This window comes from Ischnura elegans, chromosome 3 (assembly GCF_921293095.1).
Source record: "Ischnura elegans chromosome 3, ioIscEleg1.1, whole genome shotgun sequence".
In the NCBI taxonomy this organism is placed as follows: domain Eukaryota; kingdom Metazoa; phylum Arthropoda; class Insecta; order Odonata; family Coenagrionidae; genus Ischnura; species Ischnura elegans.
Window position 1 is genome coordinate 117,779,316 of NC_060248.1, and position 16,464 is coordinate 117,795,779.

Below are 16,464 nucleotides of genomic sequence, written 5' to 3' on the forward strand. Positions count from 1 at the left end.
CATATTATAATGATTCTTCTAAGATTTCTTGAAATCTAAACGAAGTGGCATGAAATATTTTTTGGGTATTTTCAGAGAAGGTTCAACTTTCTCAAGTTTGATATTTTGTGTTGGACCATGTGTTGTAATGTGTGTTTATGGTCACCATCATCACTGGTCTACAATCCTAAGATTGGTTTGATGCATACTCCACTCCACTCATTTCTCCTTTCAGTTAATCTTTTTACACCTACCTATTTCTTCTCTCCATATAGATATCTATCTTTACCTGTTCCGTATATTTCGGTCGAGGATTCCTTTTCCATTCGTGCCATCTAGTTGCCCCGCAGCGATTGTCTTCATCAGGCCATCATGTCTCAAAATATGGCCTATAAGGTTGTTCTGACTTCTTATCAAGATTTCCATTAGGCTCCTTTTCTCTCCTACTCTGCAAAGGCATTCCTCATTACTAACTCAATCGATCCATTTGATCCTGGTCATTCTGCTGTAGCACCACATTTTGTAGGCCACTTGTTTTCTCCACTGCTGTCATTGTCCATGCCTCACCTCCGTAGAGTAGTATACTCCAAATATAAGTTCTAATTAACTGTTTCTTAACTTCTGTGTTTAAATTTCCAGCTGTAAGTAGATCCTTCTTTTGGTGGAATGCTCTCTTTGCCTTGGGTATTCTGCTGATAATTTCTTTCTTGCTTCTCCCAGCGCTATTTATCCTGCTTCCCAAATGACAAAATCCATCCACCTCTTCCAGTTTTTTTTTTCTATTTAAATTTTAGTATTGACTTCTTCTCTTCTGCTGTATACTAATATCTTGGTTTTCCTCACACTTATTTTCAGCTGATATTTACCCATTACCTTACTCATATTAACCAGAATATTTTTCAAACCCTTCTCTCTCTTTCTGCTGTGGTGGCTTGCCATTGGCAAATCTTAGTATGCTTATTTTTTCTCCATGGATATTCACTCCCAAGGCCTTCCCTTAAATTTCATTAATGGCTTTCTCAATGTAAACATTGAAAATTATGGTTGACAAAGCATAACCTTGTCTCACTCCCATCCTAATTCTTGTTTCTTCACAGCTGAGTTGTGATTTTATCACCACTACATGGTTTTTGTATGAACTGTGGATTCTCCTGTCATTGTAAAGAACTCCAATTTCTTTCAATATTCCCAGCATTGTGTTCCAATCCATGTCATCAAATGCCTTCTCACATTCACCAAAGTTCACAAACACAACGAACGTTGGCTTGTTCTTTTCCATTCTCTTCTCTATGAGCAGCCTAAGGGGCAATATTGCTTCCCTTGTACCTTTTCTTTTTCTGAATCCAAATTGGTCCTCATCCAGATACTCTTCTGCTCTTCTTTCTTTTCTTCTATAGATGATCCATGTCATTATCTTTGTCCGATGCATTGTCAGTCTTATGGTGCTAAAATCTTTGCAGTTCTCTGCTCTTTTCCTCTTGGTAATTGGGATTATTATGTTCCTCTCAGAGACCTATGGTATCTCACCATTTTTCTCACATTTCACTAATGACTTTGTACAGCTGGTTCAACCTTGTTCCTCCAGTATTTTCAATTAGCTCTGTGGGTATGGTCTCAATTCAGGATGCTATATTTATCTGAAGGTCTGTTACAGCCATATCAATATCTGATCTTAAATTTGGGGCTCCCATGTTATCTTCATCCACTTTCCTCTCATTTTCGATAGCATTCGTTCTTGGGCTTCTTCCTTTGCACAAATCTTCTGGGTATTCCTCTTCCAAATATTCCATTCTAGTACTCTTTTGCTCTTCATTTTATTCTTCTACGTATGATCTTTGTCAGTATCAACTCTGCTGGAATAGCGTCAATTCCAGATGTCTTATTCATCGGTAGGTCTCTTACTGCTGCATAAAGTTCTGATCTCAAAGTTGGGGCTTCCATGTCATCTATGTATATCCACTTTCTTTTCGTCTTCGATAGCTTTCATTCTTAGGTGGTTTCCGTTATGTAACTCTTCCTGATATTCTTTCCATCTCTTCACTTTGTCATAATTTTTAATCGTTAGTTTGCCATTTTCATTACTAAGGCAAAAAGATAAACACACATTCTTATTTCTTATTTTTATAACATGCATCTTTCCTTAAAGAGATTCCTCACAATGCTATAGTCGGCCTCTACTTTTCCATGCACAAGGTTATTCTTTAGGTCTTCACAGATATTTTTCATTCACGTTTCTCCGGCCTTCCTTGCTTTACAAGATCAGTCATTTCTTATTTTGTTGAAATTATTCTGTCCTCCCTCTGTTTTCACCTTCTTGTTCTTTCTTCTTTCTTTAATAAGAACGAAGACTTCCTGGGTGATCCATTACTTTTTCATTACAACTTTTCTTTTACCTAGAACTTCTTCAGCTACTGCCTGTAGTCCATTTCCAATGTTTTTCCAGCTCTCTTCCACAGATTTGTCGGTCACATCCTCTCCTATTTTTTTTTCCTCTGCTTCTTTAAAAGCCAGTTGGTGATGATCCTCCTTCAATTTTTCAACTGGCCAAATGTTTTTCATGGCTTTCTTCTATTTTTATAATTTTAGGTGGCATTTCATCACAACTAAGTTATGGTCAGTGTTGATGTCTATCCCGGAGTAGCTTCAGCAGTCCTTCATTTGGTTCCTGAATCTTTGTTTCACTGATGTAGTCATTTTGGAATCTTTTAAGGTCTCCTGGCATTTTACACATCTATCTCCTTTGCAGAGGATTTTTGAACAAAGTTTTGGCTAGCCTGTGTTCAGAATTCAACTATGTAGTCTTTCTCCTCTTTCATTTCGGTTTCCTGATCCATACTACAGTTATAATTCCGTCCTGACCTTTGCCAATGACAGCATTCCTGTCACCTAAAATAATGTTTTCTTCCCCTCTTACATGTTTGATTACTTCTATTATATCTTGGTAGACATCTTCTACTTCTTCTTCATAATATGATGTCTAGGTAAAACCTGCACCACTACAGTAGCTACAGGTTTGGTTTCTATCGTCACCATAACATGTTGATTTGGTATCTGTTCATTGAACTGCAGGTAGCTTTTCACATGCATCCTGGCATTCTGTCTAAGCATTATTCCCACTCCTGCATTACCATTTAGTAATCCTTTTGCATCATTCTATAGCTTTCACTCTAAAAGTCTCCATCTTCAGGCCTCTTCATTTTGCTGAGGCCTAATATGTCAAGGTTCATTCTTAGCATCTTCACCTTCAAGTTCTCTAGCTTACCGCAGGTACGAAGTGATCTAACGTTCCATGTTCCTATCCTTAACATTCTATCACCTTTGACTGACGTACCCTCTCGAGTAGTCCCCGCCTGGAGATCCAAATGGGGGACAAGCTACTCTCCGGAATGTTAACTCAAGAGAATTTTATCATGTCATAATATAAAATGAGTGGAGTAGTTAAGTCTCCTTATTTGTGTTGATGGTAAGAACTTTAAAAATGTTTCTCTCAATTTTATTCTAACTGGGTGATTCCCCTGAAGCATTCTCATTGACAGGTGCAACTGTTCAGTGTCAGGTTATTGTTGGCCTTGATCCAGGTCATCGAGATTAGTTCTGTATTAATTTGTCTCATTAACCGTGTGTTACTTTCTTTTTTCTGTCAGAATCAAATTTTGAGTAAGCTCCAATTTGATATTATATAATATCATTTCCCCAATCAATGTAACTGCCTGAAGTATTTTTCCATTCTGTACCTTTTTTTCTCAATCTGAAATAACTTGGTGGCTGAATTAATGATTTCTGGCTGCAAAGCCATTTCTGCCTATTCTACTACATTTAGGTGATGTTTATGTAAGTGCATTATACATACTGTCATGATTTTTTTTTTGAGTAAATCTAATTTTCATAATTGACATTCTTCACTTAATATCTTGTGATGTATTTTCTCATTATCAATGTTGATTTCGTATTTGGTTTTCTCATTTTAATTTTGCTGAGCTTTGTTTTAGGTTTGATGGCCATTTGTCCGAGGATATGTCAAAGTTTTACCTTGCTGAGCTGACTTTGTCTATTCATAGCCTTCACGCAATGAAATATGTTCATCGGTAAGTGATATTTGAGGAGTTACATTTTTTTAGAGATCAGTAATTATTATTGAACAGACAATATACTGACAGGCATAGTTTTGTGGGCAGGTTCAGGTTATTTTGAGGAAACTGATTAGTGGCTTAATTCTGTTTAATCAATTTTAGTTTTTTTTGCTGTAATTATTCAGTTTTTTTTACTATTTTTTATCGGGGAATTGAATTTTCCTTGATTTGCTGTGTTCCTCAAATCTGCATGTTCAACTAGTGATAAATTTTGGTACATACATTAGACTTAGTATTATGGTACTGGTCTGATTAGCTTTATTTTATTTTTCATTAAGTAGATATATTCTTGTTCAGAAATTATTACAGTGCAACCTCGATATAACGACACCCCACGGTGCACTAAAAACACTCGCTATAGCGAATTGTCGCTTTACCGGAGGTGGAGAAAATAATAGCCAATATACCTGTTGTGAACAGATATACAGGAACAGGAGTGGTGCGGCGACAGATAAACATCTATCCGATAAACGTAAGCATAAATCCAGACGAAAGGCGATGTTTTTTTGCATCACTAAATTTCCTTACTTAAATAACGACTAACTATTCAAACAATTTATAAGCACCGCACTGAATAAAAATCATTTAAAGCATTGTTTCGTCAATCATTATATTTATCGAACGAGAGTTTACCACATAAATTTGAGACTGAGCACTCCATTAACTTCATTTCTAACAGATCGCTAGCAGTTACAAAGGTTAAGGAGTCTTGATGAAAGTCTTCCGGCGGTGAAACCCTCGCTATGGCGAGAGCCAACGCCGAAAGGGTCTCGTAAAAACGAATTTTTTAACACGCTTATTATAGGGTCATTTGACGGTACATCGGCTATCTCTCGTAATAGCGGGGGTGTCGCTATAGCCCGTACTCGCTTTAACGAGGTTCCACTGTATTAAGTCTTTCTTGGGGAATGGAGTTGGATTATGAATAAAATTAAGTTCTTGGATATCTCAATAGGATGGAGAGTGATGTACAGGCACACCTTTAAAAAGCCACATTCTTGTTAGTTGCATGTTATTTTAGTTTAAGATAAAATTATTGGGGTAATTCAAGACCTGTTAGAGGGGCAAAAATCCCTGCTTCAATGTGTACCAGGAAGGAATCTAGTACTTGAGAAAATAATCCGAATTTGAACTTAGTCGTAAAAATTACACGGTTTCATCTTGTGTCAATGAAAAATATCTATGGATGTGAATTATCACATTTATTCCATTATATTAATTTCCTTTTATTAGTTTATTTCTTGAGTTGTGTCTAATCATTCAGGGAATTTGTTAGAGTGGACTTTAAATTATAGTCTGAAATTTGGTAGTTTTCACAAACAATTTTTAAGTATTTTATCACATTTGCTATGTAATGTGGATGGTTTGTACCATATTATGCATTGTATAGGGTTTTTGTTTATTTCTGTTGCATAGACTAATATTGCTGTAATTTTTGTTCATTTTGTCACTTGCTTTTAATGCTGGTAATTGTTCACTTGAAAATTTAGGGATATCAAGCCTGACAACATTCTCATTGATCGATGTGGCCACTTGAAATTGGCAGACTTTGGTTCAGCTGCCAAGCTAAATGATGCTGGTATAGTAGTCAGTGAAATGCCAGTTGGAACTCCTGAGTACATTGCACCAGAAGTCCTTGCGGCCATGGAGTCTATTGCTAAAGGAAAAAACAAAAAAGGATCTTATGGAGTAAGGACGTACATTTGTCTTTTTTTTTACCAAAGAATGTGTGAAATCAAAAAGCAGTAATGTATTTTCATTCCAATATTATTTTATTCAATGCACTTTAATTATTCTGCATAAAATGACAGAAAATGTGTAAGACTTGTGGATTAATTGTGCCAAAATATTTTTAACAAGATTTTATCATACTTTCTTTTGTAAAATCATGATACATATGTGTTGATTATCCTATTAACTACCTAAAGATCTTCAGTATTTGCTCTCTAATTCATTTGCTTTCATCTTTCCTATTCTTTATATTCAATATTTCTTTTACATGATTGGAAAAGGATTTCAAAGTAACAATGTCAAGGTATTGCTTTTCTAGCTCCTTATGCTAATAATCAGAATAAGCCATTTAGCATCTGAGAAAGAAGTCAGGCTGGTGTTCCATGGCCATTAAATCTTGATTCATGGAGCCTTTGATCAAATATTGGAATTGGCTGTGAATTTTAACTGTTCAGTGTTATAGAATCATTGTCCAGGTGCTTCAAAATAATGTGCAAATAAATCAGGTTGAGCATGTCTTAATTTTAAGTAATATATCCTACTCGTGAATGATTTCATTGTATTGTATGGTATCTTATTTTAGGTGGAGTGTGACTACTGGTCTTTAGGAGTAGTTGCTTATGAGATGATCTTTGGCCACACACCATTTTCTGGAGACAGGCTAATGAGTACATATTGTAATATAATGAACTACAAGGTATTAAAAGTAGCTGATAATGCAATGATTAATATTTGAACTTAACTTCATTTATGGTCTTGATTGTTAGATCACTACTCACTATAATTTTTTATTCCAGGAGACTCTAGTTTTTCCCGAAGATAGTCAAGTCTCGGATAGTTTTCGAAACCTTATTTTGGGCCTTCTGAAATCAGCTGATGAGCGATTTGGCCATGAGATATTGGTGCAACACAAGTTTTTTTCATCTGTTGACTGGAATGGAATCAGAGAAAGTGAGTGAAAATGAATTTGTAATTTCTAGAAGAAGCGTCAATTATCAGTGCATTACATGAATAGCCTTCATAGAATAGGGTGGTTTCCTATTATTTTTTCATTGCCTAAATCGAAAGATCATTACTCCTGGAGTAGGTTATTCACTCTTTTAGATTTTTAAATGATGATACAGTAGACTCCCGATTATCCGGGCTAATGATGGGGAGGGACGGCACGAATAATCGGAAAACACGGATAACCCAAACATCAAATCCAATGTCTTGTAATGATCATAATTTACGTAAAACAAACAATATATTATTATTTATGCCATTATTCTGCTTTATTAGCGTGCTTCCCGGACTCAATGAGAGCTTTCTTCGCCAGTTCGCGATCTTTTTAGCGGCAATAACATGGTTGTACTCATATTATTAATGCTCCATGTAAGGCCTGGTTTCGAAAACCACACTATCGTAGCTGTGTGATCGCGGATACAGAAAAGTGATTTGCACAAACGCTTCAAAACAACTGCTCGACGTCGGAAACTACATCGTCAGGCACCACGCCACGCAGTCACGTCTCGCACAAGTTGCCCGGGTTGCAACTGCTGCCGGACGTGTATCCGTGATCACGGAGTGCGTTCGCTCACTGCTAGGCTTGGAAAACACGAACTCGGTGATCCCTTGAATGAAGCTAGCGCGCGATCGCTTCCGTTTTACGAACGGGATTCTGACGGAAATGATAAGCCTGGTGTATCCTAGCATTAATGCAGTAATTCCGATAATTTTGGGTCCAATTTTATTTTTTTATAAGATCGCGGGAAAAATTGAGCGAGAGTTAAAATCATGCACGGATAATCCGCAACCCGGATAAACCGCAGCCGGATAATCGGGAGTCTGCTGTATCTATTTTTCGCAATAAAATGAAAAGTGAAAATTTTCAAGTGCGTGAAAACACAAAGGCTAAGTATGAATGCTGGGAAAAGCCAATGTGATGTCATTCTGGTTCCTGCTACCGCCATGTGAGGTGACCTTGGGGTGAGGATATGCGTGCCGCTGCTAGCAGGTAGTGCTTGGCTTAAATAAGGATTATTAATACCTTATCAAACAAAGGAAACTTACTGACCATAGGCATTTTTAATAGGTGATTATTTAGAGATTAAGAAATATGTTTCCCTGAGCTCTGTGCCTCATGCATGCATTGGTAATATCAAACGATGCAAAACCGCTATCTACTCGTATAGAAACTAGGTCCCTGTGACGTCACATGGAGTGACATCGTATGGGCGCCAATCTGGCCTTTTTCAAATGCGGTTAAAATCAACCATTGCCATTTGTCTAAGCTGGGATTTCTAAAACCAAATACCTAATTTGTATATGATGAATACATTAATGGTGGGTAACGAATTGCAAACAATGCCTTTTGTTTTCTGTGATGAAGGAAACTACCCTATTGGTAGAAGTGCTATTGCCTTTGCATGTGTAGCCTGCACTGTCTACTGCAATCTCTGAAGTTGCATGATCTTGGTCGGATGAGGCATTGAAAAATACTGTGGCCTGGTGAGCAGAGCGTAGGTAAGGCTGCATGAACAGGAAAATCTTGTTAAAGCCTTCTTTACCCATACTGACCAATGCTATAAGCAGCCTTGTATCTAGCTTATACCTGTTATCTGGTCTCATGTATTTTTTTTGTCTTAATTTTTTTCTGCTTTCATCATGCACTTTCATGCCAAGGGGATATAATGGTACAAATTGATGAGGTGGTTAATTTTACCGTTTGTTTTTAGTGTTTCCATTTTTTTTTCTCTTTTGGTTCCATTGTGTTTGTATCAGAAGTTTGTATTTTATTTAAGTCTACAGGGTAGGATCAAAAAGTAGTAGGACTGAATTAATTTAATTTTTTTAATTGAAAAAATCGATACAATCCCTTGATATTCCATAAAATAACACCCTTCGCTTGGACACAATGCATTTTATAAGATTCCCACTGTGCATTCGCCTTCTGGAACTGATTCACAGTGTATCCAGAGGTTATGGACTTGATGTGAATCGCCCCACGAAAATGTAAAAAGATTTTGAGCTTGGATTTGACACACGACTGGCTCATTCTGGTTTTCTTCTGATGCAGGGACTTGTTGGTCCACCCACCTCTCTTAGAACAGCTTATGCCACCCAAACATAGTTGAGCAGCTCATGGCAGTATCACCATAGGCGTCCCTAATCATTCTGAGGGTATCCACTGTGGTTTCCCAAGTGTAATGCAGAATTAGATGGCATAGCGCTTCTTGAAATTTTTCTCCATCTTGAATTGCAACCGCACTTCTTAACACAGTTTCACCGAAATCGACTTGCTTACCCTCCACTTGTTTTCTGGTGGCTGGAGGAAATATCAGACTGCTATCCCAAGTGGTTAGGTCCTCCTCCAAAGCTCCTTTTACACTACAGAAATTCAGTACTACTACTTTTTGATCCTACAGTGTATCATATTCAAGTTTTAGGGGAAGTGACTGAAAACATTTCCTTTTAGTTTATTGTGTAAAAATTCCGTCTCTTGTTCATGTAAAAAATAAGCTTTGTTTTCTCATTTCTTATCTATTTAGCCGTTCCACCTTTTGTGCCTGTGGTAAATGGCCAAGATGACACATCAAATTTTGTTGAGTTTGATCATGAAGCTCCCACTCCATCCATAGCCAACTTTAAAGTCAAGAGAGAGTTTTCAGGTCAGAACCTTCCTTTCATTGGCTTCACTTATGCTCCAGAAGTGAAGAGCAGGTAAACATTTCTCTATTTTTGTTTCCTGATTTCGTGCAAGCATATGTTAGCAAATTTGGTGCATGTTTTAAGTTCTTTAGGCATGGGGAGAGAATGGCCTGAGTGCATCATTTAAGAAAAATATCAATGTTTTACCATTGCCATGTAACTATGACCCTGTGATTACATTTATTAATTTTACTGTTTGGGTAAAACCATCTAGCGATTCGATCGATAGATTTTTCTTCCTCATAGGAAAATCCACTAGGATCGCTAGAACATTAATTGCTTATGCTTGGTTTCGCTAATAGTAGGGCCACCTTCGCTTCCTTAGCATTGGGGTGTTTTTCCCTCGTCCTGTCCCTTCCGTACCTATCCCTTCCCAGAGGTGTCAGCGGGCTCCCATCGCGGCGGCGCCTCTATCCTTTTTCCTTCCCTTCCTTCCCCTCCCCGGGTGTCTGGGCATATAAGCCACTGGCTTAGTTCCCGGCCCCGGTGCATTGTATCCTTCAAAGGGTTCACCTAGAACCCTCAAACTCTTTGTTTGAGTAAAACCCTGAGGATCTTTAAATAAGGAAAATGTAAGATAACAGTATTTCTGTTTTTGTTGTATGTCCCAATCTCTATAAATTATATGTTTAATTGTTTTTATATAATATGGTCAGGATGATTCTTTAAGAGTTCAGTTAACAGAAGGTACATTTTTTTACTTCAAATTTATATGGTAGAGTAACAATCAAAGATCACTTGTGTTATATTTTTACCATGGCTGTGTGGCTGATTATATCTTGTAAGTTTACATTCATTTTACCCTTTTTTTTGTATGTCATTCAATGTTCCATTTGGATTTCATATTTTTCTCTTCAGCTCTTCTGATCTTGTGGACTCTCCTACTACAAAATCAGAATCTAATGAGCAGTTGTTGGCTGCAAAGCAGAAGGTTATTCAGGAGCTCCAAGTGAAGCTACAAATGTCAGAGAAAGGTGACAGGTAAATATGGGTATAGACACATTTTGGAAGTTTATAGTTACAGATAGAGCACCAAAATAGTCCATGCTAATTGAACTTATGCTTTTTAACTTTCATTTTTCATGCCAATTGTTTTACTCAATAAGGAATAAAGAGTTTGAAGCAATGGAGAAAAAACTTGAAGAAAAGGATCAGATAGTTTCAAAAATGGAAGATGAGAGGAATAGGCTGGAGAATGATCTGTCCAAGTATGTCAGTGAAACAATGGTAGGTTGTCGTGTACTACAATATATTTCTAACTACTTCTGATGATAAAATTTAAGCTGCTTTTGAATGTAATATAATGATGTCAAAGTCTCTTTAACTCTCTTGGAGTATATTTTACTCTGGTCTGTTTTTCTATTCGTGGAATTTCATTATTTAGGCTCTTAAGCGTTTCCTCGAACTGGAGAGAAAAGAGAGATTGGAAATGGAAGCGAAAGCTGTTGAGTTAGTTTCAGATGCCAAGAAAAAGTGGAAAAGACTTGAAAAGGAGAAGGTTTCTGAGCTTGTTAACAAAATTAAGGTAAGCAGAAAATTAAATGGAATGATTTGTGGGTGTTATTCCTTTGAAAAGAGTTTCATTCTCATTTGCCATATAAGGGGTATAATTTTCAATCTTAAGTAGTGTGACATCGCACTCATAGGAAGTATGAAAGCTGAAATTTGAGACAGTAAATACCTACATTTAAACATCCACACATAATTAGCCAAAGTTTGGCACTTGTGACAGATGTTTTGAAATCAGTTTGAAATTTTCAGATAGCACCAGTCAATGTGTTGTGAATTGACTCTGAAATTGATTGACTCTGAAAAGTGTGTGGTGGGAAAGATCTTTACAAAGGGTAGTTCATTGGCCACAGTCAACGTGAAGCAATGACAAAAGCAGGTGGTTGTATGTACAGTAAAACTTTGATTTTACGCAGTTGGAGGGACCGAAATATGGGCACTGTGTAAAATCAAAGTGTGTAAAATCAAGAGTTGGTATTGAGGAGGAGTATAGTTTTCAGGATAACACTTGCTCATTATTGCTCGGAAAATGAAGCCTAATAATCATATTTACTCAAAAGCAACACCACAGATGATGTGTTACCTTAAGAGAAACAACGTTGCATTCCTGAACAGTGTTTCCCATGGTTGAACAAAATGGTTGAAATGGCACTTTCTGCACTAAGATTACTTCTGTTACCCAGGAGAAATTTCGGAATGGTGATACTAAATGGTCGCAGAGAAGCTAATTTTCGAAAATATTCTCATTAAAAGCAGTTCTCAGGATATCCGTTTAACCACCAGCAGACAAACAAAGACTGGAGATTGAAGAAATGAGATACCTGAGGATAGTCATCCAAATTAACCCCATTAACAGGGAGCAAAATTTTGCTAACACATCACAAAGGCTTTACACCCTGTGGGCCTGGGTTCAAGTCCTGGCAGTAGCAGAGACTTATCAGAGTTGGCCCTATCCCTACTTGAGTCTAATGTGAAGGGCACTTCCAGTGCACCACTCTGTCCATCAGATGGGAAGTTAAGTCCTGGTCCCTTTTGAGCTTATCATTACAACCTGGCTAATGCCAACATAAGGTTCCTATCCCCTCAGCCCTTACTTCATGGCGCTAATGACCCCAGTTGTTGGTTACCTTCAAATAGCATACCATAGATAATAGGGAGCACACAGGACCCGGGATATTCGGAAATTCAGATTTTTCCGGTGCTTTGATCACTTTTTTTAAGTGAGCTATTTAAATGACCGCACAACTGCCGTCATGCCGCCCGTGATGAATAAAAAATGACTAGTAGTCTGAAAAATTTTCCTTCTTTATAATTTATACACATTAAAAAAGCATTTCCCCATGAAATTTTAGCATTAGTAGATTGACTCTTCCGGGAATAGCTTCTCTGTCGGCATTCTTCCGCGAATTCAGCGCCGGGACCTTCGACTCACAAGCCGTGTGACTCAGCTTCACGTAATATTTTGCTTCCCCATATCTGATAACAACACCGGACACTTTTTGTATTTCGATTTAATGGAACTAAGCCATTCCTGAGTTTAAACGGACTGCCTTATCACTCACGTCTTGAATTTGACTTCAATGATTACATGACGATTGACGACGCGAGTTATTCTCCGAGGGCATTAACTCCCGTTCCGTTAAAACGCTTGCCACCTAGCGAAGTTAAGCCAATAGCTATTCAAGTTCCAACCATGTTTAATTTAAACCCTCTGACAATGAGATACAAGTTGAGTCGGATCTGATAAGCGCGCAGCGCAAGCAATTTTCCCTCGCGTCCATTTGTCCCGCAGATGTGGGGTTAGCCTGGGAATGAGACAATGCATGCTGCTTTTACCATCGTGTTGAATCCTCAGAGTAAGGATTGGGGTAGAGGACGCTATCAGGCTGCGCAGTAGCAGATTCTGTGGTCAACATGGTTACCACGTGATCGTGGGAAGAAGTGCGGGAATCCTTACTCTTCTTGCGGGAAGTGTGGGATGTAAGTGCGGGATCATGACTACACGCGCAGTAGCCAAAGCGCACTCTCCCCATCCTTACTCTGAGGTTGAATCACCATCGACTTACGTCCATACTAGAAGTACGACTATCTTTTTTGGATCACCTTGGAAGCCAAAATTTTGGCACGGGAGTATTTTTAACGACTCATTTCGCCGTTATATTTCGCAGGGGCGACGGAAAACATAGCGTTGGCAAAATTCTAGAAAGCCTTGCGTTGGGGATAGATATTCCGTAGCTCATAATTCTGGATATAAACAGCGTCGATCAATAAGTCGAATAATTAACGAAGGGTGATAATGTTAATATCTCCAGCGATCATGTCTTAATCAAAAGTAGTTACGCATACCCGGCGATTGCCGTGTGTTTTAGGTTTCGATATCCTTCTACGGCGAATTTGAACTAAGAACGACATTCGCGTTCGTAATAGAGCCTGAAATATTACTGAGAGGGCTCACGGGGAAGCAATAATTAGATTCGCGATGTTTTTAGTTTCACGCTCAACAGCGCGACGTCATTTCAACCGTTCCTGTATTCATTTTTGCAACTCATTGAGACGAAAAATAACCTAACTTCATATTGCTCCTGTCGGATTTTCAAAACAAGCCGAAAGACAACTGCGTAAAATCAAGATTAGCGACCTCTAAGTGGCTGGGGTTATGCTGCGCAAAATCGAAAAACTGCGTAAAATCAAGAAAAGATGTAAAATCGAAGTTTCACCATTGCAATTCCCTATGCTTTCCGGCCGGACTTGAGTGCCGCTGCGTAAAAACGAGACTTGATGTAAAATCGAAGTGCGTAAAATCGAAGTTTTACTGTATATGGAAAAGGGAAAATAGTCTACAGTCATGGTATACAAATATCTTTTTGTACTTAAACCATTTCAGTTTCTTCTTGTCTGCCTATTGAAAAGGCTCTTATTTTATAAGATGGAGTAGAAAAAGACTAGGGAAAGGAAACGTTAGGCTTCCTTATCTGGTATGAAATGGAGAGATGGTGAAAGAAGACATTAAATTGGGATCTCTTCAGACACTATCAGGCTTGAACAAAAAGGAATGCCTTTAGTGTGTGGCTTATTATTTTTTTCTCAGATTTCGATTTAACCTTATGCAATGGAAATAAGAATGGATATCCTAAAAGAATCACGCTATTAGTTTTACATTTAATAATTAAAAGGACTTGTTTATTCAGGTGTAATTGTGACAATCTACATTCCCATCTTTCATCTAACCCATTACTGTTGTATAGATGTTACTCAAGAGGCCTAAATGTATCAATGATTTTCTTGAAAAAAATAGAGAAAAACTATTATTTTTTAGGCTTAAGGGAAATATTGGATGTTCATCAGTCAATATTTGCTTAGTTTTGACGTCCAGGTAATTATTTTCAAGGAATAGAATACATATTTTAGCACGGAATGAAGCTGCACATTCCCCTCTAAACATGGTGCTGGATACTTGATGGCTGCAGGTGCACTCAGCTAATAGGTCCCATGCTCCTCCTTGTTATTTCTTTAGGCTTTCCCTGTTAGCAAAAGTTGAGGAAGCAATCTCGTTTAGGCCATACTCACTGACTGAGTCATTTGCACAAACTAATCGTCCCAGCAACTCATCGATTTTATGAATTTGCCATCAAAATAAATGTACAAAATTACTTGTAACTGGGGAGGTATGACAGCAAGGTTAGCCTGCTCACAGAAAAACTTGATTAGTTTAAGTTGGTCATAATATATTAGTTCATAACTGAAACTCCTACAACTACAATTCCAGAGCCATAGTGATTGGAGAAGTTTTCATTAATCATAAAATGAGGAGGAGTTTCTGTGGGTTTTGCCAAAGAGCTGCATATATTTACTGTATTTATGTAAATGTTTCCATGTCAGCAGGACATGAACAATTTGTGATCCAGTGGCTAACCCAAGCCCCTTGAAAGAAAAATTATATTTCTGGGAATGAAAATGTTGGGTGACATGAGGGTTTTCAAAATTTTAATTCTTTGACCACAATGACGACCATAGTATGTATTTCAATCATGGACTAAGATGACTGAATGCCAGAGGTGTATGAATTCTATTTCATAAAAATTTCTTTACTTCCTATTTGGATAAGTGTTCTTTTTGGAATGTGAATGCTTGATTAATGCTAGCAGTCAGTGGTATTGGTACATTCTTTTAACTCTCCTTTTTCTTACATTTTCAGGATAAAGATCTGGCATTATCAGAAGCCAATAGCAAGGTCAATGAACTAACTCAGATGGTCGTGAAAAAGTCCAAGGAAATTGAGGCCATGGGAGTAGAATTGAAAAACATTAAGAAAACTGTCAATAACTATAAAACTAAAATGGCCAAGGTGAGAATCATTATATTCTCTAAATGTTGAAATCCCATTTTGGTAAGGACTTCAGATCAGCATGGCTTTTTTTAAGCCTTCATTCGATTGTAATGCCATTTTCCATGAAATTTTGGATCACATATCGCAGAATTTCATCTTTTCTTCACAATATTCTTTTCAGATAATTTAGGTTTTAAAATATTTTTATTTTTAATATTTAGTTAAAGTACCAGTAATCAAATTAACTGGTCCATGCCCTCTATTTGAAAAGAGCTAGGGTCTGTTTTTGGTATTATTAGCCCTTGTCTTTACCTCAAACCAAATGTCCCTGGGAGAAAGGTGAAAAAATGCTCATAAGTTAATGATTTTATGAATCCCATGTGCATTTTGTTTCTGATGTAAATCCTGAGAATTCTATGTTCTCAGAAACTTGAAACGATTTTCTGTCATTTATCTTTAATTTATTAAACCGTAGTTATATTTAAGGCTATTGGTAGTGGAATGTGAACTCATAACATGCATAATTAAAATATATTGTTCAGAAAATAACTGTAATTTTTTGGAAAAAAGTTTTTAGTTCTGAATTTCACTGAATGTTGAGTTAATGTAATGCTTCTGTGTGTTTTAAATCTTGATACTTTTAACCCCCTACTCCAGGCTGATGAAAGCAGGCGAACTAGTGTGGCTGGAGTGGAAATTAGACTAGAGCAGCTTAGTCAAGATGGGAAGAAGCAAATTGAAGCATTGCAGGCATCCCTTGAAGATGAGAGGAAGAAACAAGCCGAGTTAGAGAAGAAACTGCATGATGCAGAGGATGCAGTTGAGGAGCTACAGAGTGCAAGAGTAAATAGCTTATCACTATTTCTATTGCGTCATATCATCCTTCTCTGCCCAACTTTTTTATTCGATCTATCTTTCTTCAAATTTATCGAGTGTGGATGCCCTATCTCTTACACATTATGACCTGTGCATGAAAACCCTTTTTGATCCCTCCATGTCAGCACATATTGTGGCATCCCACCCCCGACTCGCCCGGATACAACAATAGAACCGGGGGGAGACATCGCACAAAAATAAAAAGAAATATACAAATCCACG

At 37.5% G+C, this 16,464-nt stretch overlaps 1 protein-coding gene across 2 annotated transcripts in view; it reads left to right on the forward strand.

Annotated features, from left to right (window-relative positions):
- Positions 1 to 16,464, forward strand: part of LOC124156428 (citron rho-interacting kinase) — an 80,655-nt gene that overhangs the window by 2,121 nt on the left and 62,070 nt on the right. For both annotated transcript variants that reach the window (XM_046530981.1, XM_046530980.1), the window contains exons 5-14: positions 3,969 to 4,064; positions 5,600 to 5,798; positions 6,424 to 6,537; positions 6,638 to 6,791; positions 9,371 to 9,542; positions 10,389 to 10,511; positions 10,637 to 10,757; positions 10,915 to 11,055; positions 15,235 to 15,384; positions 16,024 to 16,209. In XM_046530981.1, coding sequence (XP_046386937.1) covers positions 3,969 to 4,064; positions 5,600 to 5,798; positions 6,424 to 6,537; positions 6,638 to 6,791; positions 9,371 to 9,542; positions 10,389 to 10,511; positions 10,637 to 10,757; positions 10,915 to 11,055; positions 15,235 to 15,384; positions 16,024 to 16,209 — 1,456 coding nt within the window. The remainder of the gene's footprint in view (positions 1 to 3,968; positions 4,065 to 5,599; positions 5,799 to 6,423; positions 6,538 to 6,637; positions 6,792 to 9,370; positions 9,543 to 10,388; positions 10,512 to 10,636; positions 10,758 to 10,914; positions 11,056 to 15,234; positions 15,385 to 16,023; positions 16,210 to 16,464) is intronic.